The sequence below is a fragment of the Betta splendens genome, chromosome 9, assembly GCF_900634795.4.
Source record: "Betta splendens chromosome 9, fBetSpl5.4, whole genome shotgun sequence".
Lineage (NCBI taxonomy): Eukaryota > Metazoa > Chordata > Actinopteri > Anabantiformes > Osphronemidae > Betta > Betta splendens.
The window spans coordinates 17522273-17549108 of record NC_040889.2 but is presented as its reverse complement, the minus strand read 5'-3'; the positions used below and the strand labels follow the sequence as shown (position 1 = coordinate 17549108).

Below are 26836 nucleotides of genomic sequence, written 5' to 3'. Positions count from 1 at the left end.
AGACACAGCGTAACCCTCACACGACATAGGGAGACATGTCCCTAGTAAAAACAAACGTCTGAGTCCAAAGGTTTATAACTCACAGTGCTGCTCTGAGAGATCGACGTACACAAACAGACCTGTGTTGACGTTGAGAGTGTCAACATATCTCGTGGGAGGTTACAAAAGATAAGAGTTCAGCAAGCAGCAGAGGTTCAGGATATTTTCAGAACTGTTAGAAAATGGTTGTGAAATGTGTGGTGTTTCATGTCAACAGCTGTGACAAACAGCAGTATCTGCACTAACACTGAATCTGCTCGGCATGAACAAACCGAGGAGGGCTGAGTGCAGTTACACACTTTGTGGAACTGAGATAAGCAACTTTATTGCTTTTTAAAAATTTGTTTGTAGAAACAAAGAGGCAAATCAAGCTTAGGCGTCGGTTGGTGACAGTTAAACGTATAATGTAAATTGGGGGATTTACATTGGGAGTTTTAGCCTCAGTCAGAGTCTTGCCTCCAGCCCTGGGGGTGAAGTGATACTATCATGACGGTAACCAACAGAACCCCAAACCAAAGTCAGTTGCTGTTAAATTAGTTTTTGGGTCTGTCTCGTGTTTTTCACACCTGCTGCTTGTGTTTTTGTGAAACTTGATAACATGTTTCCTCCATTCACGTGCGGCGTCTTCGAGTACGTATGTGCCGTATACTTTGCCCTGCAGGTCCAACAAGTCCCAGCATATTCAACTATGTTAACATCACACGCAGCTCCAGGCACTAGGCCACGCTCAGCAGGAAACAACCACACTGGGGCGTGTCTGAACAAATGTGACGTCATCTTTTCAGTTTCACGAGAAGCCGGGCACATTCAGGAAGCAACTGGTGAACTGAAGGAGAAACTAAAAAAGGTGCCGACAAATGAAAGTAAAAGAAGCTTTAATCTTCCCCTAACTTTTTAAGGGGAATATGTCCTCGCTCTCAATATCTCTTTCTCTCTTTCTTTCTTTAAGTTTGATTATTTTTAATTTTAGTAATTAATTTATTAATGCCCTCATCTTTTATACCTAAATAGTGTCTGAATCTTTACACAACACACACACACACCACACACACACACACACACACACACACACACACACACACACACACACACACACACACACACACACACACACACACACAAACACACACAAACACTCACACATTTTACTTTATCTGTGTTATTGTTGTCTGTTGTTACTTTGATTGTTGTCTTTCTTTTTCAGTAAAATAATGTCTAAAATAAAAACTGAATAAAGTGGTGTTTTAAATAGAAAGTGGCAGTGAACTCCAATTCTGGTCTGATCGTTAACCATTAATCAGTGAAGATTAGCTGCTGATTATACTAGACTCTGACTTTATAAAAATCAGAGTCATTTACAGCCTCTTTGACAGCAACTTTTTTAGTAATTTACACATTAAAACTCTGTGCAAGTGGTGTCTTCACCTTTTCTTTCCACAGTTAATTGTAATCCAGTGGGTTGATCTGTATACAGTCTAACACCAGTGTGACAATGGATTCTCCCTGAAAACAAGGGACACTGTTCTCTGATTAAAGAGATAATACGAACAATGGAACCAAATGATAGTCAACGATTGTACAGTAAATGCTGACAGACACTGAAAGATCTGCAGTCTTTTTACAAATTGTCACCATGTGACAGTATCAAACTGTCCTCAGTGTATCGAGCGCAAATATAGTACAGGTCCACTATTGTGCAGACATAAGCTCAAAGTCTTTTCATGTGCGACTAAAGAAAGCACGGGGAGGGGAGGGGACAGCAAGGGGAAACCTAGTCTATCCACACTGAGGTCTTTGTGTAAGAGGAGGAGGAAAGAAGGAGCATGTGTATGTGAGATGTATGTCTGTTTAGTATGTGAAGGTTCATGGGTTTCGGTGGAGGGAGGGGTGGGCTGCTGAGGAGAGAGTGGGAGGTGTTGAGTATCATTACCCATCCCCCTCACTGTCATCGCCTGGCTTTTATATATATATTTATAGATAGTGTATGTGTGTGGGTGGTGATGTACATTGATGCTGGTGGTTGTAATATTTCCACGAGCATGAGGGATACATGTGAGCAGCTGAAAGTGTCGACGTTGCTATGGCAACAGCTGCATACAATTTGCTGCTATCCTTTTGTGTTGCAGTCAGTGTGAGTGTGTGCGCGCGCGTGTGTGTGTGTGTGTGTGTGTGTATGTGTGAGGAAGAGAGGATTACTTTTGTGAATCTGGAACAGCAGATCTGTAGTTACTAGGCAGATATTGGCCCACCCCGGACACACACACACACACACACACACACACACACACACACACACACACACACACACACACACACACACACACACACACACACACACACACACAGAGCTGTGTGTCTGGTGTGGCAAGACACTGGTGATAAAGGGCCTAGTGATAGAAATGGCAACTTATCCCTTTACATAAGCTGTGCAGGGCACGATAGCTTCTGTGGTTGCCCCCTGTGTGTGTATGAATGATAACATGATGGCAAGTTAAGACAAATGTTTTGCACACAAAGCCTGAGTACATTCAGACGCACTCATATAGTTGTTGCTCTAAATATAGTTGAGTAAAAAGTGAAACACAGGTCAAGGTAGAGAACCAGTCATGTACAGTATACAGTGTCAAATTAAAGAGACTTAAAGCAACAGAGAGACTAAAAAAGTTAGAACCAAACGAACATAATCTGCTGATTCAGCACCTACTGACTACTCAGCCCTGGACTTATGCTGCCACACACTTCTCTCCCCTGACTATCCCATGAATGTGTTTCTTGTTATTTCTGACCAGGGAGCCCCCCCCACACCCCCACCCGATGCCTAAACTTTCCCAGCTCACGCTCTGTGTCCTAACTCTTTCCTTGTGCCTATCTCCTCCCTTCACAAACACAGACTTCACCATAAATGGGGATGTGGGTGATTGCTGGAGAAACAAGCTGTGTGTGTGTGTGTGTGTGTGTGTGTGTGTGTGTGTGTGTGTGTGTGTGTGCGTTCATCTATAACATACTGCAATCATATGCTGAGCAGCGTTACCATTCACATTTGCACGCCTCTGCATACGAAGCTCGGTTCATGACTGCACACAAATGGTGAACCCCTGCATGCCGGTGTGCGTGCGTGGAGCAGAAAGCGTGCGTGTGTGTGTGTGCATGTGTGTGCAGCAGATGCCCTGTGTTCTGTTCTGTTCCCCTGACTGGACGCTCTTTGTTGCTGCTCCCTCGTGCAGACGGGCCTAGCCACGTGCTTCACTGTCTGCAAGGACAGGCCACTCCTCCAACCCTGTAATCTGTCAATTGCAGCAGCCAAGGCCGTCCCCTAACAACACCCATAGTCTGACAAGGTCCACCTCCCTGCATGATGACGCTGTTTTACTCACGCATACTCACCATGCTCTCCCTCTTCCTTTCTCACATACACCTACACCGTCTCTCCGTAGCTGAGCTCCGAACACGGTGTTCCTGTGCTTATATCTCGTTTTCACATAAAATGCAATATATATGTATTTCCCTCTACAACCATAATAATGCACCTAGGAGTATGCAGGGACGTTTAATCACATGTCTCTATATGCAGAGGCTGTCATATGTTGAGCCCTCCCGGCATAAACGTATTCGTGTGATGAGTCACCCCTGATCAACCTGCTCACTCTGCTCAGCTCTCGCCTCAGGGGCACGACTCCCTGCTGCTTTACATTTAATGTCAATGCTTGTGGAGCTGAGGAGATGTTAATGCTACACAAGAGTCCTGATGAAGCCCCATCCGTTCTGATCATAGGTGTCGGTCACCACTGCCTGCTTTGCAGGGTATGTGGTGTAGACAGGCTTTTCTGAGTCTCCTGTTTGTCCTGCCTGTCTGACCTGCATTGGGCCTCGGGCAGCTTGCTGACAGACCGATCATCTGTTACCAAGCTGCAGTTTGACTCATACAGTATACGGAGGCACTTTGCAGGGCTCACTAGCCCTTTATCACGCCAACAGATGGATGAATCACTGTCTAACGCCTGCACACTGGGCGCAACGCACGCTTTGAGTGTTTCACCCTTAAAGGCCGGCACAGACAAAATGTGCTGTGTGCACGCAGCAACACACTATCATTTCATGGTCAGACACCAACAAGGTGATAAGAATAGACGGGGTCACGTACGAACAACAGAGCTGCATAATATGTGGTATTTATAGGAATAAAACCATCCGTGCTGTAGTTTGGAAGGTGTGTAAGCATTAAGTTAAGTTTAAGCAAATCTTAACAAGTCTGTTCAAGGTTTATTAATTTATTTCATCATTTATTTAATCATTAAATCTCATTTGCACCTCAGTGTATCCGTTTACAGTCAGATACATCTTGTACTTTGTGTTGATGTTGCTTTCTGCTGATGTGAACTTTGTGACCTCCTAAAGCTCCCGGCTCAGTGATTCCCTAGAAGTTGCAGCTAACTTTAGCCCTGTGAAACTGATAGCGCTCGTGGTTCGTCTTCTTTCCACAGCACATGACTGGATGCACACACGCGTGTGACACTCTGGGCTTTCGCCACATGTCCCGACACATAAGCAAACACAGACACGCATGCAGAAAACAAGTCAGAGATAAATATTGTCTTTGTGTGATATACATTACAGCATGGAGCAACGCTGCCCTCTACAGGCTCAGAGACTCATGCTTTTAGTCAGCAGATTTGATTGTTTTTAGCTTTTTTAGATTATAAGTTATTCATTTATTTGTGTGTTAATGCAAGTCTGCAAACACAACTAATACCTACTTACCTCATAATTTCTCATCACAACCTTTACACCAACCTCAGCCATCCTTGAAACCACCAGCTTGTGCAAGTGTATGTAGGTGTAGCCTTAATGACACACAGTTTACGCTAATGGGATAACAGATGTCTCATATGGTTGAAAAGCAATCAGACACAAAGGAGTGAGACCCGTTTTATATTCTTCATCACATTGTAAAATAAAAATTTTGGATTTCATTTTGATTACACGGCAGAAGCAGAAAAATGGTTTCATAACAGCCAAAGTGGCTGTCGGGCTGCGAGACACGGTCAAACTAAGAAAAAAAGCACGATTAATATGTAAATAAAAAGTAATAATGTGGGGACATAGTTAGAAATGAGTAATGGGTAAACTGTTAAAACATCATTAAAGGATATTGCACTATTGAAATAAAATTGTGTATCAAACGCAAATGAGACACACGCACGCACGCACGCACGCACGCACGCACGCACGCACGCACGCACGCACGCACGCACGCACGCGTATAAAAGGCAGGTTGTATAAAGGCAGTCATAACTGTTTTGAATAATTAATCGCTAGTGAAATTGCAGGGCTCTAGGGTTTCCGTGTTGTCATTGTTCCTGTTTCGGGTCGATGGGTGGCGAAGAAGAAGTAAACGTACTCATCATGTACCAGCCCCTAAACATGCGCGCACACACACACACACACACACACACACACACACACACACACACACACACACACACACACACACACACACACACACACACGCGCTTCATTCCTATGTCAGCGTGAACTCAGCTGAGAGGCATCCTGCTCTATGAAGATGCAGAACTGAGAGCCACTCACACATCCACAGGGGATCTCTGGATGCTGGGGAGCTACATTACGATGAGAAGAAGATGTCACAACACAATCTGATCACCTTCGAGAATGACAGTAAGACAAGTTTGATGATTCACACAAATGATCTAACATTAGTTTTTGATAAGATGCGACATTGATTGTTTGTTTCTGCACAGTGTAATGTGTCAGATTGACTTGTCTTATATATACTAAAGTGTAAAGGATCTTCAGCATTTAAGTCAGTGTTTATCAGTGGAAGGAATTACTGACTGCTTTTTGTTATAGTATGTTTAAAATGTAGTCAATATCAAATATGATTGGACAAATACATAGATTTATTTGAATAACCCAAATTCAACATTTAGAAACACGCTGCAGTAATATAAACACCAGCACTGTTATCCTCCACCTTCTTCATCCTGCATCCTGCTCCCTCTGTTGCATATTTGGGAGCTGGTCTCTGGCCCTCAGCTGTCTCCCCCGTCCTTGTGGGCTTAGCCACCCCGTCTGCTTTCATTAGGCTATTGTTTGTGTCTTTTGTGCCCCTCTGCTGCACACGGCCATAATGACCTGTGTGCTGCCCACTCCGGTTACACTAAGGGCACACATCAAATGCCTGACTACATAAATATCTGTTCAGTCTGTCACTGGCACTTTTTCTTTCCTGGTCCGTACCAGATCAGTTCTGCAGAACAATAGCGCCAGGTACACAGAGGAAAGTAGGACGAGCTCTGCTGGTGCTGGGTCAAAGATGTAAAAATATGGCATGAAGCAAAATGCATGCTTCACAATTAGTATTTGAACAATAAACAATGAATAAAAACATTAATAGGATTTATGTGTGCATGTTCTTTTATTTTGCTCTAAAGGCATTTCAATTTTTTTTTCATAACTAAACAACTTTTGTACTGTGGTTTACCTTAGAGATTAATACTAATACCAATAATAGTGTTAAGGTATGTGCACATACTCATACAAACATATACTGTACATATCATGTACATACAGATGTGCATTGTTATACATATTTCATACTACTTAATAAAAGTCATGACATACAACACCACAATTTCCATATTCACACATTATTGATATTGGTAGTGATAAGTATCAGTAATAGTAAAGGCAGTAGTAAAGCAGTAGTAAAGTAAAGGCATTTCAATTTTTAATATTACAGATTAGTGACAAGGTCTTCCCTTGTCACTTATGCGGTGTGGGATATTAAACTAAATGTTTTCAAGAAACATTCTCTTTTACAGTTGAAACCGGACTTGAAGCAGGTGAGTAGAATCTTTTATGCCATAACAATAGTTCTGGTGAGGAGGAGGAGTGTAGTCTCTGTCAACAGTATTTTATGACCAGTTATTTTTAACGCATAATGTCTCTCCTCCAACTTCACACCCTTTAGGGTTCAGTGCTTCATCACATACATATTGGAATAATATTTAATATGCATAATTGGTTTTATGATAAGTTTCACATTACAAAAATATAATTTGATTATGACACAAATACTGTGTTGATGTGACCTTCTAATGCTGTCTGTTGAACTGGATAAACTCAGTGTCTTTGCGCTACCACAGGTGTTGAGGATGAAGCAGCTACTTTTCAACAGGAACATAGACACACGGGAAGAAGAAGAGACAATGACAGAGAGAAGAAGAGAAAAAATGAGAGAAGAAGAAAAAGAAGAGCATCTAAAGCAGAAGAAGCGGGAGATGAATTACCAGAAAGGTCTGAGAAAACAGACAAGAGCAGGAGAAGAAGAGCAAAGACTGATCAAGAGCCAAAAACAGGAGTAAAGGAAGATGGGGAGCAGTTCAAAGTAAAATCCGAAAAGGCAGCAAAATCGAGGAAGGACGTTAAAAATGAAAAAAATAAAAAAGCTGAGCAGGAGGAGGCAGAAGCTGGGGAAAGAAATGCCAAAGGAAAAAAGAGACGTGAAAGTGCCCAAAAAGACGAGAAAGAAGTGAAGCAAGAAAAAGTTGCAGTAAATAAGAAAGCTCAAAAGGTGAAGAAGAAAAAACACAAGGAAGTGGTGGAAACGAGGTAAATGTTATGATACAATTTCCCTATTATTAAAAAAAATTACAATATCAACTAAAGCTGTCTGAACATGCTACTCTTCAGTTCAGAGCCAGAGACAAGCGAGGCCGATGGCGATGAAGAGGACGACGAGGAGAAAGAGGTGAGACCGGAGACTCTGTCAGCAGAGGAGCTGGAGATGCTGAAGGAGGCGGTGGACGAGAGGAAGAAACTGATCCAAAGCCTGAGGGGAAAACCCTGGCCAATGAAAAAGAAACTCGTCACCTTACGGTGCGTTACGACTTCAGCAGATGCTGAAGTGGTCCGATATCTGTGAGTTCTAAACGTACATATGTTTTTTTTATAGGGAGTCTCAGAAATTTGTAGAGAAATATGAGGGAGCTCTGGGCAAAGGGAAAGGCAGAAAGTTCTACGCTTACAAAGTCATGATGACCAAGGCAAGGAACCCCTCTAATGCAGCATGCTGGCGTCACTGTAGTTTGTCAACGATCTCCAGACGATTCCCTAAACACCTTTATCATTTCATTAGAAATGGATGAAGTTCCAGAGGGACTTTGAAAACTTCAAAACTGCCTGCATCCCATGGGAGATGAAAATAAAGGAGATTGAAAGTAAGAATGTACTAGATTTTCTAATAGCTTTGTGTTGTGGATTATGATACCTTTTTTTATAGATCTTAATAATAATCATCCAGTTGTTCCTACTGTCTCCCAGGTCATTTCGGCTCCTCGGTCGCCTCTTACTTTATCTTTCTGAGGTGGATGTACGGCATCAACTTGATCCTCTTTGGCCTGACCTTTGGCCTAGTTATGGTGCCAGAGGTATGACACCACATCCCTCATTATTTCTGTGTTGCTGTAGTTATGTTCTTGTCTACTTCTAATTGTTAGTACATTATTTAATTTAATTAATTAGCGTCATTTCCTTGTTTACCAAGATGCAGTACATGCATAAAATCCTGTCTCCATTAAACAACATATATTGCCATGAATTCTGTCTGCTATACATTTTGCTACGTAGTTTGATCTGCGTTAAAGCCCTAATTAAGAACAGTCAAGAAATTCCAACCTCATTATAACAGGCATTGATGGGGAGGCCCTATGGCAGCATTCCAAGGAAAACCGTTCCCAGGGCCGAGGAGGCCAGCGCTATGGACTTTGCTGTCTTATGGGACTTTGGGGTCAGTTGGTGGCATTTGTGCAATGTCTTCCTCACCTCACCAGTGTGAAAAGCAAAAGCTGATGCAAATATGCAAATCTGTCACTGCTCTTAAATTATATATATATTTTATGCTTGCAGGGATATGCTCAATATTCTGTCCTGTTTTATGGTTACTACAACAACCAGCGGGCCGTTGGCTGGCTCAAGTTCCGTATGCCTCTTTCATACTTCCTGGTCGGCGTGGGAACAGTGGCCTATAGCTACATGGTTGTCATAAGAACGTAGGTTTGAGACGCACGCACGCACGCACGCACGCACGCACGCACGCACGCTCGCACGCACGCACGCACGCACGCACGCACGCACGCACGCACGCACGCACGCACGCACGCGATGAATAATTCACATCATTCATTTTAAGACATCTGTAATCATTAAAGGATGGCCCGCAATGCAAATGAGTCTGGGGTCGGAGACGACAACAGCTTTAATTTCAGCTGGAAGATGTTCACCAGCTGGGACTACCTGATCGGGAATCCTGAAACTGCAGACAACAAGTTTGCCTCCATCACCACCAGTTTCAAGGTCAGTGTAGCTGACTGGGCTCCAGTCTGACACATTAATCCCACCTGCTCTCTATAACATCCTTCCATGCTTCTGGCCTCACAGGAGGCGATCTTAGAGGAGCAGGAGAGCCACAAGGACGACAACATCCACCTGACTCGCTTCCTGCGGGTGCTGGCCAACTTCCTGGTCTTGTGCTGCTTGGCAGGAAGTGGCTACCTCATCTACTTTGTGGTGCGTCGCTCTCAAAAGTTTGCCATTGATGGACTGGAGAATCACACCTGGTGGGAGAGGAACGAGGTATAAGAGACAAAAAAATCTAAATACAAGTGGATGTGTAATTATTTTTGTGAGCCAGTTCATTTTAATAGTGGCGTCGTCTACGGTTTGTGTTTGTGCAGGACATGTTGTTGTTGAGTCCAACATTTTTGTCCCACAGGTTAACATGGTCATGTCATTGCTGGGAATGTTCTGCCCAATGCTGTTCGACGTCATCAGCGCCCTGGAGAACTACCACCCGCGCGTGGCCCTGCAGTGGCAGCTGGGCCGCATCTTCGCCCTCTTCTTGGGGAACCTCTACACCTTCATCATCGCACTCATGGACGAAATCAACCTTAAGGTGAGCGCTGGTGTGTTTAGCTGTGCGTGATACAGTATGGGACATTGTACGTTCACCTAAAGTGTGTGTGTGTCTGTCTCAGAGGGACGAGGAGAAGATTGTTAAGTTTAACATATCCACGTGGGAGGCCGGGCTTTTTAACGGCACGCTGTGGGAAAACAGCACAGCTCCACCCGTCACCATCCAGCCTGCTGACGTGCCCAGAGGGCCGTGCTGGGAGACCATGGTTGGCCAGGTCAGCGTGCGCCTGTGCGTTCATAGCTTGTCAGGATATGGAGATGATATTCAGTGCAAACACAGCTGGATAAGGAGGATTTGTCAGTGACTCCACACTTGTCAGTTAAAGTGGGTCTATTACTTTATGTCATTATAAAATGTCCGTATCCTTTGCAGGAGTTTGTGCGTCTGATCATATCCGATACCATGACAACCTACATCACGCTGCTGATTGGAGACTTTCTGAGAGCTGTACTCGTCCGGTTCCTCAACTACTGCTGGTGCTGGGATCTGGAAGCTGGATTTGTGAGTCATTATTTCTGACTGATCAAGGCTCTGGGGCATGTGTAATAATAATAATAATAATAATAATAATAATAATAATAATAATAATAATAATAATAATAATAATAATAATAATAATAATAATAATAATAATAATAATAATAATAATATGAAACTTTCAGTCACAGCACAGTTATTGTTGTCTGCTTGTTGTGTTGGTGAAAGCCGTCCTACTCTGAGTTTGATGTCAGTGGCAACGTCCTGGGCCTGATCTTCAATCAAGGCATGATATGGTGCATACGTTGGCTTTATTTTGATTTAATTTAATTTTAATTTTATTTTAATATTTAATTTAATGGGTATAGTGAACACCCACTTCATGCCCACTGACTGTTTCCTCAGGATGGGCGCGTTCTACGCCCCCTGCCTGCCTGCCCTGAACGTCCTTCGGCTCCACGTGTCCATGTACCTGCAGTGCTGGGCTGTGATGTGCTGCAACGTTCCGCAGGAGAGAGTTTTCAAGGCCTCTGGCTCCAACAACTTCTACATGGCCATGCTGCTCGTCATCCTCTTCCTGTCAACCCTGCCGGCCATTTACACCATCGTCACCATCCCCCCGTCCTTCGACTGTGGACCCTTCAGGTGTGGACCCTGTTCAAGTCATGAGGCCCTTGCAGTGCATCTTGATTGCTCGATTGAACAGCCATTCTCCTCTTTTTAGTGGTAAAAAGCGGATGTTCGATGTCATCCAAGAGACACTAGAGTCAGACTTTCCTGCCTGGTTTAGTAGAGTGTTCAGCTACGCCTCTAACCCGGGGTTAGTGCTGCCCTTCATATTGCTTATGGTGTAAGTTAGCACACAAATAAACCAAACTGCACAAATATGCTCTTTTGCACATCAAAAACACATTTTGCATGAACCTCTCCTTTTAATGGTAGTATTGTTAATTTAACCTGCTATTTAATATTTCAGACTGGCCATTTATTACTTACAATCCACATCTAAAAGCTACAGAGAAGCTAACGTGGAGTTGAAGAAAAAACTGCAAATGGTAACCCATAGTTGGATTTTACTCTTTGTTTATATCTTTTAATACTTGCCTCATAGTTTGTGTGATTTTCATTTGGAAACTATTCTTCTATATACACTATAAACAACACGGGAGTAAAATTTTAGCTAAAATTATTTGAGAATGATTTAATGTAATAACTGAAAAAGTTTTACTCAACCACTAGATGTCACTGCAGCATCATTGTGTGATCACTAATTGTTATGAATTAATTAGTCCAGCAGACATCAGCAGTGCAGCAGTTTATGTCAGTATACAGAACCAGAAGGATCAACACTCAGCACAGAAACTGAAGTTAGAATAATCTATATAATCTATAACACTTACATCTGCTTTTCATAAAGTCTTTATCACTTACCTGTCCCCCTTAGCAAAATGAGGAAAACAAGAAAAAGAGCAAACGAGCAGCATTGAAGGCCCAGTTGGATCTAGAGGAGGCCAGAAAAGCAGCATCACAGAATACAGAGCAACAAAAAAACAACAGTGGTTCTCTACAGGACTTGGAGGGTGAGACCTATGAATGGGCTAAATGAAAATACAACACATGGTTTTCCTATAATCAGATAAAATGACAGACTAAAACATTTATGAATATTTAAATACTTATACGACATAATTCCTGTAAATAACATCTTTGCTTATTCCCCACATTGTGCTACTACTTCTTCTGCCTAGTTGACGAGGAAGAAAAGCATTGCACTAGTCACAGGATGCGTCACGGTAAGAATGAACGCGACCATCCTTCTCCTGGTGGAGACAAAGATCACCAGCCTGCAGCCACCAGAGCCCCCGTTCCCAGGACTTATCACCATGACGTCCGTGGGCCTCCTGGATACCTGCCTGGTTTCCCCCGGCAGAGCGAACCCAGGATGTCCAGGGCGCCGAGCCTGCAGAGACACTGAGGGAGTGAAAACAGCATATTAGCAAACATGAACTGAAACCAAACACTTCATGTTGGAGGTAGACTGCTCCCATTCCCTGTATAGAGCCTTATTTTTAAACCGTGTATTTGTATTGTATTTATTATACTGCTATTTAGCTTTTATTACAAATTACTAATTGTAAATGGAAATATGTTTTTAGTTCTCTTTATTGTAAGTACTGATGTCAATGTCACAAGTTTGATTATTTTTAATTTTAGTAATTAATTTATTAATGCCTTTATCTTTTATACCTAAATAGTGTCTGAATCTTTACACAACACACACACACACACACACACACACACACACACACACACACACACACACACACACACACACACACACACACACACACACACACACGTAATGAGTAAAAACCCAGTTTTTTTAAAGTTGTTTCCGGACCTGTAGGACAAAGTCTTTAACTATTCATAAGACATGGAGCCCATTTAACCCAGCTAGTTAGGCTGCAATAGGTCACTCGAGCAGGCAACTTAAATGTACACATTCAAGCGTCTGTCTGTCTGTCTGTCTGTCTGTCTGTCTGTCTGTCTGTCTGTCTGTCTGTCTGTCTGTCTGTCTGCCTGCCTGTCTGTCTGTCTGTCTGTCTGTCTGTCAGAATATATTGTCTTTGCTCAGCTCTTCATTTAACTTCAACTAATGACCAGTTTTCTCTCCAGTAGTGAATCTTTACTTTCTTTTTACTCATATAAAGGGAGGAGGAAACAACTAGATCATATTGTGACGTTACTATAACTTTCCAAACTTTTCCATTCAACCTTATTACAAATTAATGGCAAGCAAGCATTAAATATTCATTACATCAGTTATTTGAGAGTCAGAGTAAGTCCTGATGTGTTATTCTACCACAATGAGCCAAGTGTTGTCAGTCATGGTCTTTAATGAAGTTGGGTGGAGACAAGAGACAAATAGACCGTCCATCTTCTGTAAATCTGCCTCAGTCTTTTTCATGAAGGTAATCCCAGCCCACTGATGCCCCCTGCTTCACCCTGCATCCAAAGTTGTGTCTGGCCGTGGCCCAGACTTCCTCTGTACTGGTACAACGTGGTGGGAAACTGAGCCAGGCGGGTTGCACATTACCGGATATTGCTGTTGTACCAAGAAGAACATCTCCGGTTCACTAATGGTAAGACAGAGAGACATTAGAGCACTGATTAGACTGCGGGGCTGTAGAGAGAAGGGTGACAAATGCATACAGAATCCCTGTACAGTTTGGGTGCAGCATAGCAAGTATTACTCTAACCCTGAGGAAGTATTCAAACAGGACCAGTGTCTCCTGTTTCCGTCTGCATTATTCAAAAAGGTCAGATATGACATCTGACTATAAAAGGTGCAAAGATGTGCGCTTAGGTTGAACTCATTTAAATCAGCCAAAGTTCTTAAAGTGCCTCTTTCACCACATTACCAATTCCTAAAAAGTTTGTGACACTGACACTTATATGTACTGGCGTTTTTTAACATATTCTATTCTATGATCCGACCACTTCACATCACGCAATTTGTGATGAGGACACAGTGTTTCAGTTTTCACTTAATAATACTTAAGCCCTCATGCAATTTAAGACACTTGACCTTTATATCTGGCTTTTCCTGATGTCTTTTTCCTGATGACAGTCGTGACAAACGTTCATCTGTCGTAGCCTTAAACATGTTTCACTGTTTGATCACATAAACTACATCAAGTTGAATGAACAGTAAGATTCAGGCATGGGGACTCTGCATGTGCTTTCATTGCTCAAGAAAATATCAGTTGGCGTTTGGATTGACAGGTTCATTGTGTGATAGATTCTTATTTCTTCCAGAGTCCCGATTATCATCTAATGGACTTTGCGTCTTTGACGGTTGCCAAGGAGCCCGGCCTTTGAACAGGCTAAACAAGGGAGCACCTGTTTCCGTGCATGTGCGTGCATGCGTGCGTGCGTGCGCGCGTCTTTTTGACACAGAGCCTTCACAGGTGTATCGTGTGCTTGCACTGACTCATTGATAGAGATGAAGTCGAGTCAAAAGTGAGTAGAAGAGAGACTGCACAGATGCCTCCAAAGAAAAAAAGCGATCTAGCAATTTCGGTTGAAGAAGGTGAGGACTACTTTATGTGATTAAGATGAAAATACCTTTCCTTGAATATTTACCTTTTCGTGACTTTTTATCACCTCAGTTTATGTTTTCATTTGTTAATAGTAGGGATGGAGGTCGATGCTACTGACAGTGGAAGTGAAGGTCAGTTTTCTGCAATGGGTTTTGCTTTCTTTACACCAGATTATGCTAATGATTTTTGCTTTATATTTTTAAATTACCTTTTTCATAATATTTATGTTCAATAATTTCCTTATGTAATTGATCTGAGCTACGATAGAGTTACTAGTAAAACAGTACATATCTTTCTCTTAGATGAGGCCAGGAGGAGAAGTAGAAACAGAAGAGTCAAACCCCAGCGTAAAGTCAAATGTGTGAGTGATGATGATGAAGATGAGGAGGAGGACGAGGCACCAAGGAAGAGAGGACGAAAGAAGAGGGCCAAACCCCAGGACAGCGATGAAGATGACGAGGAAGACAAGAGGAGTGTTAAAAATAAAGGATCAAAAGCTCCCAGGAGCAGAGCTGCCAAGGTGGAGAGAGAAGACGACAGCGAAGATGAGCGGGAGACCAAGAAAAAAGCGGGGAAAGCAGTGCCCAAAAAGGAGAAAGAAGAGAAGAATTTAGAGAAGAAGGGAAACGTTAAGGGTAAAGAAGAAAAGGAAAAAGATGCTGAAAAGAACAAGAAAAAGAAGAAAGGGAAGCTAAGCAGGTGTGGTATTCTCTGAGAAAGTCTCTCATCTCCCTGCATGCTTCACACACACCTTCACATGGTCGTGTAAACTCCAGGCGCGCTGTGGTCGGGTGAAGTTAATGAAATAGTTTTACCAGGTTCATTCCATTAACGATACGTCTATCGAGCAAACAAGGCCTAGGGCGATCAAAGATATCACTGAGCCAGAAGTGTGTCAAGTTCAGGACCCCTAGGGTCGACAGGTGGTCAGGTACATCTGTTATTCAAACTACTGAGTTGTAGCATTCCAGCAGGCAGATGCTGGCTATGCATAGTGGAAATAGTCAAAACACCAAAATACAGTAATTTCTCCTTTCAGAGACTTAACTAGAAGCATATTTAGTTACCATCAACAAGTTTGAGTGATAAAGATTTCTGGCTACTTGGCTGGATGGTGTAATCCAATTGGTTCATCCATTATTTACTGCTGCCTAAGAACAAAGGCGATGGAACAATTCGTCCAGAGACGTCACATCTTCCGTCTCTTTCATTGACAGTATTTAGTAGCTGGGTGGAACAATACACCTCCATAAATACATCTGAAATCTGCAACTAATATCATATTATTCTGGTTAAGTGGATTGTGTGTTGGTGAACTGTTTTCTGTCTTTTATCTCAATTCTGATATCTGGTGTTTGTGTGTGTGTGTGGGGGGGGGGGGGGTGCTTTGTGATGTTAGCGTCAGGCGCCTGCAGCACCTTGACCACTCCATGCAATGTGACAGCTCTTTCCTCTCATCAGCTCCTCCTCTGATTCTTCCTCCTCTGATTCTGCTGAAGAATCGCTCTCAGAGGGAGAAATTGAGGCGCTGAAAGAGCAGGTAGAGGAGAAGAAGCAGCTGATCGCTACGCTAAGGAACAAACCCTGGCGCATGAAGAGGAGACTCTTAATGCTCAAGTAAAAAACAAAACCAACAGTGGCCAGTTTTAACTCACATCCTACACATTTGGAGTTTGTGGTTGTTACAATTTCTTCTTGTTGCTGCTTTATTTCCTTGTTTTGCTCTGTTTGCCTATTTGTCTTTTGTTCAAGCCTTTAAACCTATTATCATGTACATGTGGGGTTGATGTGATATTAAAAATGGTTTATTACTACAGTATTTTAGCCGTTTCATACCTCTTTTTGTCACAGCTAAGACCAATAGACTGCTAATACACAGGCAATGGGATTCTAGCAGAGATACCTACTGTTCTACTTTAATGATAATACATGGAAGGCGCCCTTTAAAGCTCTCACACTAAGTCAATACAAATCACCACATATGAAAAAACCTGCCCTAAAACCCTTAAACACATTAAATTCTACAGACTCTCCTCTCTGAGTTGCTCAGTAGAAACGAGGAGAAACAAAGCTTCTGAGCATGTGTGCATGTTTCTCAACATACAGGCTGGTTTAAACATGGCTCCTAAAGGGAAATACAATAGCAGCAATGTTTTGAATTTTTAATGAGCACAAAATACTGTGGTATTTCTGCTCACACCACATGTAGTGTGTCATGTCAACATCATGTTGTGACATCATCATATCCTGTTAACGCTAAGATAATAAATTCATGGGTTAGTTATGTTGTTTTCTTTTTAGACATGTGCCACTCACTTTTATTTATCCACGTTGATTCAGGGAGGCTCAGGACTTTGTTGAAAAGTTTGAAGGGGCTTTGGGGAAAGGAAAAGGCAGGAAGTTCTATGCCTTCAAAGTTATGATGACCAAGGTAATCTGCTCGTTTTGTAACTACAACAATGTCATTTGTGTGACCTTTTATTGTGGATGGTTTTTGGACTGTCGAGCTAACGACCTCCACCCCCACCCCCCAGAAACTAATCAAGTTTAAACGTGATTTCGAAAACTTCAAAACAGCCTGCATACCCTGGGAGAGGAAGATAAAGGAAGTGGAAAGTTAGTACCACTGTGGCAAATAACCACTGAACTATGAGCTTGTTTCTGTTCTCACCTTAACGTCTCTATCGTCCCAACCACAGGTCACTTTGGATCGTCTGTGGCCTCTTATTTTATTTTCCTGAGGTGGATGTACACTCTGAACCTGGTCCTGTTTGGGTTCCAGTTCGGCCTGGTAGTGCTGCCTGAGGTAGAGGCTTTCTATATACTGCATGTTTGCAGGTGACACCCCACTGTTGTTCATGTCTTCCACTACCTCAATCACCACCATCTGACCCTAGATCATGATGGGGCTGCCTTACGGCTCCATTCCCAGGAAAACGGTGCCTCGAGAAGAGCAGGCCACAGCCATGGATTTGTCTGTGCTCCTTGACTTTGGTGTAAGACTCTCAGCTGTTCTGAATGAATTCATTTATGATTATAATAAACAATATGTTTAGTGGTTCCCATTACCAATCTGATTATTGTGTTGAGTTTGTTTGTATATCTGTTACAGGGATACTCCCAATACTCCTTCTTGTTCTACGGCTATTACAACAATGAGAAAATGATTGGGCTGCTGAAGTTCAGGCTCCCTTTGTCTTACCTGCTTGTTGGCATTGGAATCTTCGGATACAGCCTGATGGTTGTCATTAAATCGTAGGCGAGGCGCACATTAGATGGACTTTATTGTCGAAAAGGTTGGCTTGTTTCGTCCTTACTGTCTGCATGTTGCTCTCTCCAGGATGGCACGCAATGCGAATGAAGGTGGAGACGGGTCTGATGAGGGAGACTTCATCTTCAGCTGGAAGATGTTCACCAGCTGGGACTACCTGATTGGAAACCCGGAGACTGCGGACAACAAGTATGCGTCCATCACCACCAGCTTTAAGGTTTGTGTGTGTGGATCTGATGGTTAATGACAAAATGCTGATATACTGTATATTTACTTCCACTACTTGTTTATAGTACAGTGTGATTCACATTTGGAAATGTGATTACCTGGAAAGCATTCCTCAAATTCCTTTTATTTCTCTCAGGAATCTATTGTGGATGAACAGGAGAACCAGAAGGATGAGAACATCCATCTCCGGCGGTTCCTCAGGGTTCTAGCCAACTTTCTAATTTTGTGGTGCCTTGGAGGAAGTGGATACCTCATCTACTTTGTGGTAAAACGTGGCCAGATGTTTGCTCAGATGAACAAAGAGGATCTGACGTGGTTTCAAAAGAACGAGGTAGGCTGGGCCTGCATATTTATTCGCCATTTCAAAAGCTTTTAGGCAGAACACTCCAATCTCTGCACATTTAGAAGCCTGAGCTTTGACAACTTGGCTGGAATATTAAATATGAGCTCTCTTGTCCAACCTATTAGGTGGAGTTTGTGATGTCTCTGCTGGGGCTGGTGTGTCCTCCTCTGTTTGAAACGATAGCAGAGTTGGAAGATTATCACCCTCGTATCGCCCTCAAATGGCAGCTGGGACGCATCTTCGCCCTTTTCCTGGGAAACCTTTACACCTTCCTTTTTGCCCTGTTTGATGACGTTAATGAAAAGGTATGAAGGATACCCAGTACCTGTTCCTAGGCAGGCGCTGTACAGCTGTATTTGTAGTCACTTCAGTGACGTATTTACTTGGTGCATGAATCCATATAATGCACTGTAAATATGTTTTGCCCATTTCATCTCCCTGATGAAACCACGAGGTCTACGCCAAACTAAGCATACAGACAAGAAGGTCCTTGTTCGGGGATGTGACCAGGAGCCAAGTGTTTTATTGACAGAGGTTTGAAGTCCTTCTCCGCAGACATAGGATAACTTGGCAGGAAGATCACTATGTAACAGTAACACTAAACCTGCTCCAGGATACGCTGAGGTTGCAAAATATTTGGAGCCGAAATGTGAAATTCTTATGAAATATGCCAATAAAGACTGACTTAGTTTTCCTGCTTTTTCTGCCTCTTCAGTTACAGAACGAGAAATTAATCAAGAATGCCACTGAGTGGGCTTTGCAGGAGTACCAGGCCAACTACACGGCCTACTTCAACACCACCGCGGTGCCTCCCCAAGTTGTGAACCCAGCTGATGTCATCAGAGGACCCTGCTGGGAGACTGCAGTGGGAATAGTCAGTAGTGGTGTCGTATGTCAAACTGTGGTCCAGGGATGGTTAAAATGACATTATGGAGAGCTGCAGTATGGTCACCATGATAATGTTTCACTGTGTTTGCAGCATCATTTGCACCCTCTATACGTCACTAAATTAAACATGAGAGACCGAATGGTGGATTTTAATTGTTTGTTGATGCTGACTCTTAATTCTTCAGATGTCTTGTTTGCTGTCCAGGAATTTATGAAGCTGACTGTCTCAGATATACAAGTGGCTTATTTAATGATCCTGATTGGTGACTTTGGACGGGCAGTCTTAGTCCGCTTCCTCAATTACTGCTGGTGCTGGGACTTAGAGGCTGGATTTGTGAGTATTTGCAGTCTTTGTGAGACAGAAATTAACAAACCTGTGCACAATATGTGTGGATGTTTAGAGTTTTGTAGCATATATTGCATACAGAGTGAATACTTTCTCTATAGTAAATGTTTTATTTGTATCCATGCACATAGATCAGTCAACATACTGCCTATGGTGCCAAAATGGCTAGAGCTGGCCCTGCTCACTAAAGTGACCAGCCTGAGCCATGTATACGTTATTAAATAATTTTATCATCATGTGCTTGTGCAATTAAACAGCACTGTGAGCACAGCACAGTTTGTGTTAGCTCAACCTGACACCACACACCTACATCTAGCAGGACAGGTGATCCCAAGCACTGAGCGAAACAGGACACTGCAATGAGAACTTAATTACAGAAACATGGTCATAGAGAGATGACTCCGTTGTGCTGCAATAATTCATGTTCATCATTTTTGTCTTTACTCCAGCCTTCATATGCAGAGTTTGCCATTAGTGACAATGTGCTGGGGCTTGTCTTCAACCAAGGAATGATATGGTCTGTCCCTAATTTTATTTGTTGTCTACTTGTACATGAATGCTGGTGGTCAATTTAATTAATTAGATAAAATTTAATACAATTTAATTAGATTAAGAACTGTAAACTAATGCATACTGTTTTCAGTGCACCTTTAATTAACATAATACATAATGGGAACTATTTTATAGCAGTCAACCTGTTATCATATAACTACTACTATCACAAAATATATACAAATAGTCTTAAGTTAGTTGATTACGTGATTACAAAATAAAATTGCCAACTTTGCTGCTTTCCTTAGGATGGGAGCATTTTATGCTCCAGGTCTGGTGGGACTGAACATTTTGCGTCTCCTGAGCTCGATGTACTACCAGTCCTGGGCAGTGATGGCCTGTAACATTCCTCATGAGCGGGTTTTTAAGGCCTCGCGCTCCAACAACTTCTACATGGGCTTGCTGCTGCTTGTGCTTTTTCTCAGCCTGCTTCCAGTCGTTTACACCATCATGACCATGTCGCCATCCTTCGACTGTGGGCCGTTCAGGTCAGTAGAGGTATAAAAGACTTGGCCAGACTTGTCCTGTAGTTGTGAATTACTGTACTTGACAATTTATCCAAAAACATTTAATTTATGTTTATCCCCTAGCGGTCAGGACAAAATGTATAATGTGGTCATGGACACTATAAACCAAGATCTACCATCGTTCATAAGCAACATTTTCTCATATGCCACCAACCCTGGAGTCATCATGCCTGCTGTTCTCCTTATGGTGTAAGTATTGAACCCTATGAGCCTCAATAATTTTTATATTCTTTTACATTTGGTGCATTTGTTTATGATATAAAGTTTACTGCAAAAAAACTACAAACCCCAGAGTTAGTTTTATTTCAATTCAATGAAATGATGTGCTACATCTTATAAATGTAAGATTCTCTGTTACCAGATTGGCCATCTACTACCTGAATTCTGTGTCTAAGGGATACCAGCAAGCAAACAAAGACCTGAAAAAGAAGATGCAGATAGTCAGTATGAGTGTTCACGCGTCAGTTCTGTTTGAAAACCTCTTTTGTTTGAGACTGAAACAACCAAATCACAAAAGTCTGGCTGTTTCTCATGACTTTAGGCTCGAGATGAGGAGAAGAACCGCAGGAACAACAAAGACAGCACCAATCAAGTGATGAAAGACTTGGAGGACCTGTTGCCAAACAAGTCTCTCATACCACCCCCCGCTGAGGAAGAGGAAGAGACTCCAATAGGTGCCCCAACATATTCCATTTTTGCCAATGTTTTCAGATGATTCGTACACAACTCACCCCTCGATTGTGTTCTTTTTGCTCTGTGCGTGACTTTCTCAGATGTCGTGGTTTCAAAGGGCAAGAAGTCTCTTAAAACAAAGCAAGGAGCAAAGCAGGATGGGGTAAATTTGGAAAGAGATGTGTCACTGGCTGCTCCGAACCCCAGAGCGCCAGTGACCCACGGCCCACGGCCCAGAGAAAGGCCTCCTGTAAATACCAGGGGACCTCTACCCGGCCCAGGGAGAGGCCGAGGCCGGGGCGGTCCCCCGAGGTAACAAGAGACATGTCATGGACCCGAGTCCAGATGGACAACTAGCCAGGAACAACAGGTGTCTATTGACTGCTGCTGTCATAGTCCTGCATTATGGATGAATGGTTTGCCGGAATAATTGGACATAATTAGTCATTGAACATTTCTGTCATTTAACAGAAAGAAATTTTTTATCATAATAGTTTATTGATACAGTAATAATTAAGTCTAACACATCTGAATACATTGGAATGTATATAATAATTGCAGTTGCACAGTTCAGCTTTATAATATTAGGTAGACAAACATTTTCTGTATTACTTGTATCACAACATTAATGATATTCATAGCACAGTGTTGTAGTTTACTGCACTGAACTAAATATAAGGTTTACTGCTTATAAACATCATATATTGCATTTATTTCTCAACTATTCAATAACTGGGTGAACTCATCAGTTTATATGTGTACAATCACTAATCCTTCCTTTTCATTTATCTTGTCTTCTGAATGGTTTATAAAAGCACTTTATTTTTTTTAAAACATCTGATAAAAATATTTCTGACAAATTGCAGCGAATGAGTGTCTTTGCTGAACAAAAAACTACTGTCTTTAATAAACAACACCTGAGACATTAACATGACAAAAAAAGTGTCCACTAGTAAAATGAAATATTTGACACAGATTGCATGAAGAACCAAGACACTTTAAAACAACATAGTTCATAAAATGAAGTCACAGACACACAACATTGACTTTATAAACAACAGGGAATATTAGAGACTAAAGAATAAATGCTCAATGAGTAACAGACTCAACAATGCCTTTAAAACATTCAGGTGACGTGTACTTGAAGCCAGAAATTCAAAAGGTCGTGCTGTCATGAGTTCTTCTGTGAGATCTTGATGGTGACTGCCTTGACCTCCGTGTACTCCTGAAGAGCATATTCTCCCCTGGAACAAACATCGTGATTATGTTTGTGTGTGGTCAAAATGGAATAAGAAGATATGAATGATATATGATATGATATGAAGAGATATTGTCGGAGAGATTCTGCAACAGCACTCACAGTTCTCTGCCGCTCCCAGACATCTTGAAGCCTCCAAATGGACACTGCGCACTCATGGCATTGTAACAGTTCACCCTAAGGAACAACAACATCATTGTGACTATACTACATAGCAAAACTAATCATTTTATCAATTCAAAATCCATTCTTCAATTCTGATATGTGACAGCACCAAATCCACTGCGTACCAGACCATGCCAGCCTGCAGAGCAGAGGACACTGTCAGGGCTTTGTCAATGTCGTTGGTGAACACCCCCGCTGCCAGGCCATATTGTGTGGCATTGGCCCTCTGGATGACTTCATGGACGCTGCGGAAGGACATGATCTGCTGCACTGGGCCAAAAATCTGAGAACGCACGAGTACAGGAGGAGTTGTGTCAAGCATGAGCCAAGTGTCTGCTGTCAGGCATGTCTCAGAGCACTGTACCTCTTCCCTGGCAATGCGCATGTCATCCGTCACACCAGAGAAGACGGTGGGCAGGATAAAAAGTCCTTGCTGACCCCACGCAGACCCCCCACACTCCAGTGTGGCTCCCTCTCTCTTACCGCTCTCTATGAGAGCCATTATCTTATCAAAGTGCTTCTGGTCGATCTACAGAAAACAGCAGGTGAGGTGAAAACAGCTTCCTCTCTGTGGCACCTGTTAGATGATGCATCCGGAGTCAAATCAATGGCTACCTGCGGTCCCTGATCTACCTCCGGCAGCAGCGGGTTTCCCAGGACTCTGGATGTGGCCTTTTCCACACTGCGGCGAACAAACTCTTCATAAATGGACTCCTCCACAAAAACCCTGGAGCCAGCGAGGCAGCACTGGCCCTGGTTAAAGAACAGGCCGCTGTGGGCCTGCTCCACTGCGTACTCCACTGCGAGGCAGGCAGACGCACAGAAATGTGTCACAGGGTTTGAGCTGACATCCAACACCGTTTAAAGCTTTTAGTTAGGATTCACTGGTCAGTATGGAAACATGGTCAACAATGCCCCCATTGTATCTAATTGTGAAATCTAATTCTTAAAACAAACAAGATATAATATAATAAATGCTTACAGTCACAGTCTGCAAAGACAATAGTTGGATTCTTGCCACCGAGTTCTAGTGTAATTCTTTTCAGGTTGCTGTCGCCTGCAGCCTTCTGGATGAGTTTCCCAACCTGGCAACGAATGACAACAAAGTGAGACATACGTTTGTGAAAGTGGCGAACGGAAGGGAAGCTTCAGTTTGACGGATACTAACGGCAGTGGACCCAGTAAAAGCCACTTTGTCTATGTCCATGTGGTGGGCAATGGCAGACCCCGCCGTCTGACCATAACCCGGCACCACGTTCACCACACCTGGGGGAAATCCAGCCTCAACACACGAGACGAGGAGGGGAAGAAGTAATGAACAGCTATTAGACGGCCGTTTAGTGTCAATTCATAGCATTTGTCCACGTGCTGAGTAAGGGCTGTTATTGAAGTACCTCTTTGATGAGTGCAGCCATATGCAGGGCGGATAACGGGGTCTGTTCAGCAGGTTTGATGACCACAGTGTTCCCACAGCACAGAGCCGGAGCAACCTTCCATGCAAACATCATCAGTGGGAAGTTCCACTGTAGGCCGAAACACATAAGCACAGCACAGAACACACAGCTGTGAGAATAATTCATATTTAAATACATAAACAGGCATTGGCTTAGATGTAAACGTTTAGAGAACTATATCTATTTGCTTCATTATCAATTACAGCTAAAAACAGATTTGACACCCTCAAGCATATCATTAGTGTTTGACCTTGACATCATAAATTAGGGTTAACATTTTAACAACGCATCCAGTCTCCAGTACATTTATTTTATCTACTCACAGGAATGATCTGGCCACACACTCCAACGGGCTCATGTCGTGTATAGGTCAAATAATTCCCATCTACAAATATTAATATAAATATTTGTTAAATAAAATATAATATATAATAATTTAATCATGTTTTAAATGCATTGTCATTATTTAAATAATAATAAATCTGAATGTTATTTAATATTTGTGAAAGTGACTAACTGACCCACAGGGATGGTTTTGCCATGGATTTTGTCGGCCCAGCCACCATAATATCTCAGGGTTTTGATTGTGGCCTTCAGATCTATAAAATAAGCCATGAGGAACACTTTGCCAGAATCCAGAGCTTCCATTGTCTGTAAATAAAAAATGATAATTAGAATAAAGCCACCATTAATTTGTAAAAACTGTTATTTGCTACAGTATTTGTGTAGCAATGTGGTGAGTTGGATGCAGTGCAAGTGCTTGTTTCTCACTGCTAGAAGTAGCCGGTCTCTTTCCACTAAATCTGCAAGTCTGTTAAGAAGATAACCTCGATCTGAGGCATCCATGGATCGCCATGGTGACCCCATCTGGAAGGCGGCTCTGGCACTCCTCACTGCCTTATCCACATCTTCCTGTAGGGGTTTTGAGTGAAGTAGGTCATAAAGGTTAAGCCAAGTCTTCATTTCTGCATCTGATGAGTAATGTACTCACTGCATCAGCCTCCTCTACTTCAACCAGCAGTCCCCCTGTAGCGGGATTATACACAGGTATCTTTCTACCGCTACAAGACTCTTGCCACTCGTTATCGATGAACAACTGACAGAGAAATGAAAGAAGATAACTTTAAAAATAGACTTTCTGCACTATGTGTATTTCAGCAGTGATCAGAAACTGTGTTAAACACACATACTGTAACGACATTTTTGATATTATTAAATTAACAAGAGACTCTTTTCAAACCGTAAACTCTCGTACAATATTTTATATCAAAGGACATTAGGCAAATCTTTTATGTGTTGCAGCTTACCTTGGTGTACTGAACTGCTAGGTCTGGGATGGGCATGGGCAGGGCCTGCGTGTCCTGTCCATCCACAGGCTGTGATTTGTGATTCTGTTTTGAACCCGGGTGGTTGCACCCATTACCAGACTGCTGGTGGCCTTTGTTGGGCTGGAAATTCATGCTGGCATGATTTCCATCTGAAAAAGGCCCACACGCAACAGAGCGGTCACGCTAAGCTTGTGTGCGTGTGTGTATGTGAACGCTAACGTAGGTTTCGTCCTAAGCCTGATCATATGATGCCACCCCAGCCCAGCGGAGTACACGGATATGATGCCAAATGAGGCACTGGCATTGTCAGCAGGGAAACGCCGTGGGGTCAAGGGTTACGACTGGCACCATAAAGTCGGGCTGGCGCCGAGCGGCGAACTGGACTGACCTCATTTGAACACGTCCGAAAACAAGGCTGACCAAAATACTACCAGTGATGTGCTCACCATATTTGTCAAAAACTCCTTTAATTACAAATAAAAAAATGAAAGTTTGTACATACACACACACGCGCACGATAACCACAAATAACGACTCAATTCTCTCGACCACACAAAACACAAGACAACATTTTACGAAACGATGAATCATGTGTTTTCAGTTTAATCTGGATTCAGTGGAACATCTTTGGATTTTCAATCAGACCAACTGCAATCAGTCAACAAAAAACATGTTTAGCATCAGTAAAGTAATAACACATAAATATCAAACACCACTAACGATCAAGCTCCACGCAGCACTCCTAGTTGTTGTTTACGCTAATTAAAAAAACACCTTAATTAGCTCTTCCGCTAAACCCGCTCGTATGAATACTGACCGTACTTGTGTTAAAGTTGTGTTACCTGTAGGTGACGCAGGCGCGGCGCCTCCGCCGTGGTGGACTCCTGCTCCGGTCACAGGCATGTCCAGCTGCTCCGCGTCCTCTCGCTGTCAGCGCGCTGCGGAGTCGCCGAGCCTCTTTATATACCTGCAGCTGGCAGCGGCGGAGCGCGGCGGCAGTGCTCTACGTGCGGCTGCTTCCTGCTGCCACAATGCAAGGGTCTCCGCGCACGCGGTACGCGCCGTTCAGACACAGCCAATCCCAGTTCACCTCGCGTGCCCCGCGAGGCAGGCGCGCGCTAAGGCGCTGCCAAACAAATGTTAACAAATGTGTAAATAAAAATAATTTATTTTTATTATTTTATGAATAAG

At 42.7% G+C, this 26836-nt stretch overlaps 3 protein-coding genes across 4 annotated transcripts; 2 read left to right on the top strand and 1 right to left on the bottom strand.

Annotated features, from left to right (window-relative positions):
• Nucleotides 1–7180: 7180 nt before the first annotated feature.
• tmc1 (transmembrane channel-like 1) lies at nt 7181–12485 on the top strand (the record flags this gene model as incomplete). Its single annotated transcript, XM_029163251.3, has 18 exons — nt 7181–7671; nt 7753–7938; nt 8015–8105; nt 8198–8279; nt 8383–8489; nt 8750–8848; nt 8968–9110; nt 9270–9414; nt 9499–9693; nt 9833–10012; nt 10095–10247; nt 10406–10534; nt 10739–10806; nt 10916–11155; nt 11235–11360; nt 11487–11565; nt 11955–12090; nt 12259–12485. Coding segments are annotated over 18 exons (2877 nt in total), but the record flags the coding sequence as incomplete, so codon positions are not given.
• Nucleotides 12486–14464: 1979 nt separating this feature from the next.
• On the top strand, nt 14465–21964 carry tmc2b (transmembrane channel-like 2b). 2 transcript variants are annotated; one of them, XM_029163252.3, is made up of 20 exons: nt 14465–14603; nt 14706–14744; nt 14916–15312; nt 16075–16230; nt 16954–17044; nt 17148–17229; nt 17313–17419; nt 17511–17609; nt 17726–17868; nt 17954–18101; nt 18249–18443; nt 18581–18760; nt 19171–19329; nt 19549–19677; nt 20139–20206; nt 20490–20729; nt 20832–20957; nt 21130–21208; nt 21310–21442; nt 21542–21964. In XM_029163252.3, the coding sequence occupies exons 1-20, from the start codon at nt 14558–14560 to the stop codon at nt 21754–21756; spliced, it is 2832 nt and encodes a 943-aa protein (XP_029019085.1). In that variant the 5' UTR covers nt 14465–14557; the 3' UTR covers nt 21757–21964. The 2 variants fall into 2 exon arrangements, with proteins under 2 accessions (XP_029019085.1, XP_029019087.1); XM_029163254.3 differs by having other exon boundaries at nt 14468–14603; nt 14709–14744.
• A 143-nt stretch (nt 21965–22107) lies between these two features.
• Nucleotides 22108–26700, bottom strand: LOC114862681 (aldehyde dehydrogenase 1A1-like). The gene is made up of 14 exons (XM_029163256.3): nt 26488–26700; nt 25625–25794; nt 25309–25413; nt 25089–25229; nt 24839–24968; nt 24641–24702; nt 24258–24386; nt 24032–24145; nt 23846–23948; nt 23479–23663; nt 23228–23392; nt 22989–23146; nt 22801–22875; nt 22108–22684 (listed from the first exon to the last, which is right to left on the bottom strand). Exons 1-14 carry the CDS (start codon nt 26546–26548, stop codon nt 22612–22614), a joined length of 1671 nt encoding a protein of 556 aa, XP_029019089.1. The 5' UTR covers nt 26549–26700; the 3' UTR covers nt 22108–22611.
• Nucleotides 26701–26836: the final 136 nt, after the last annotated feature.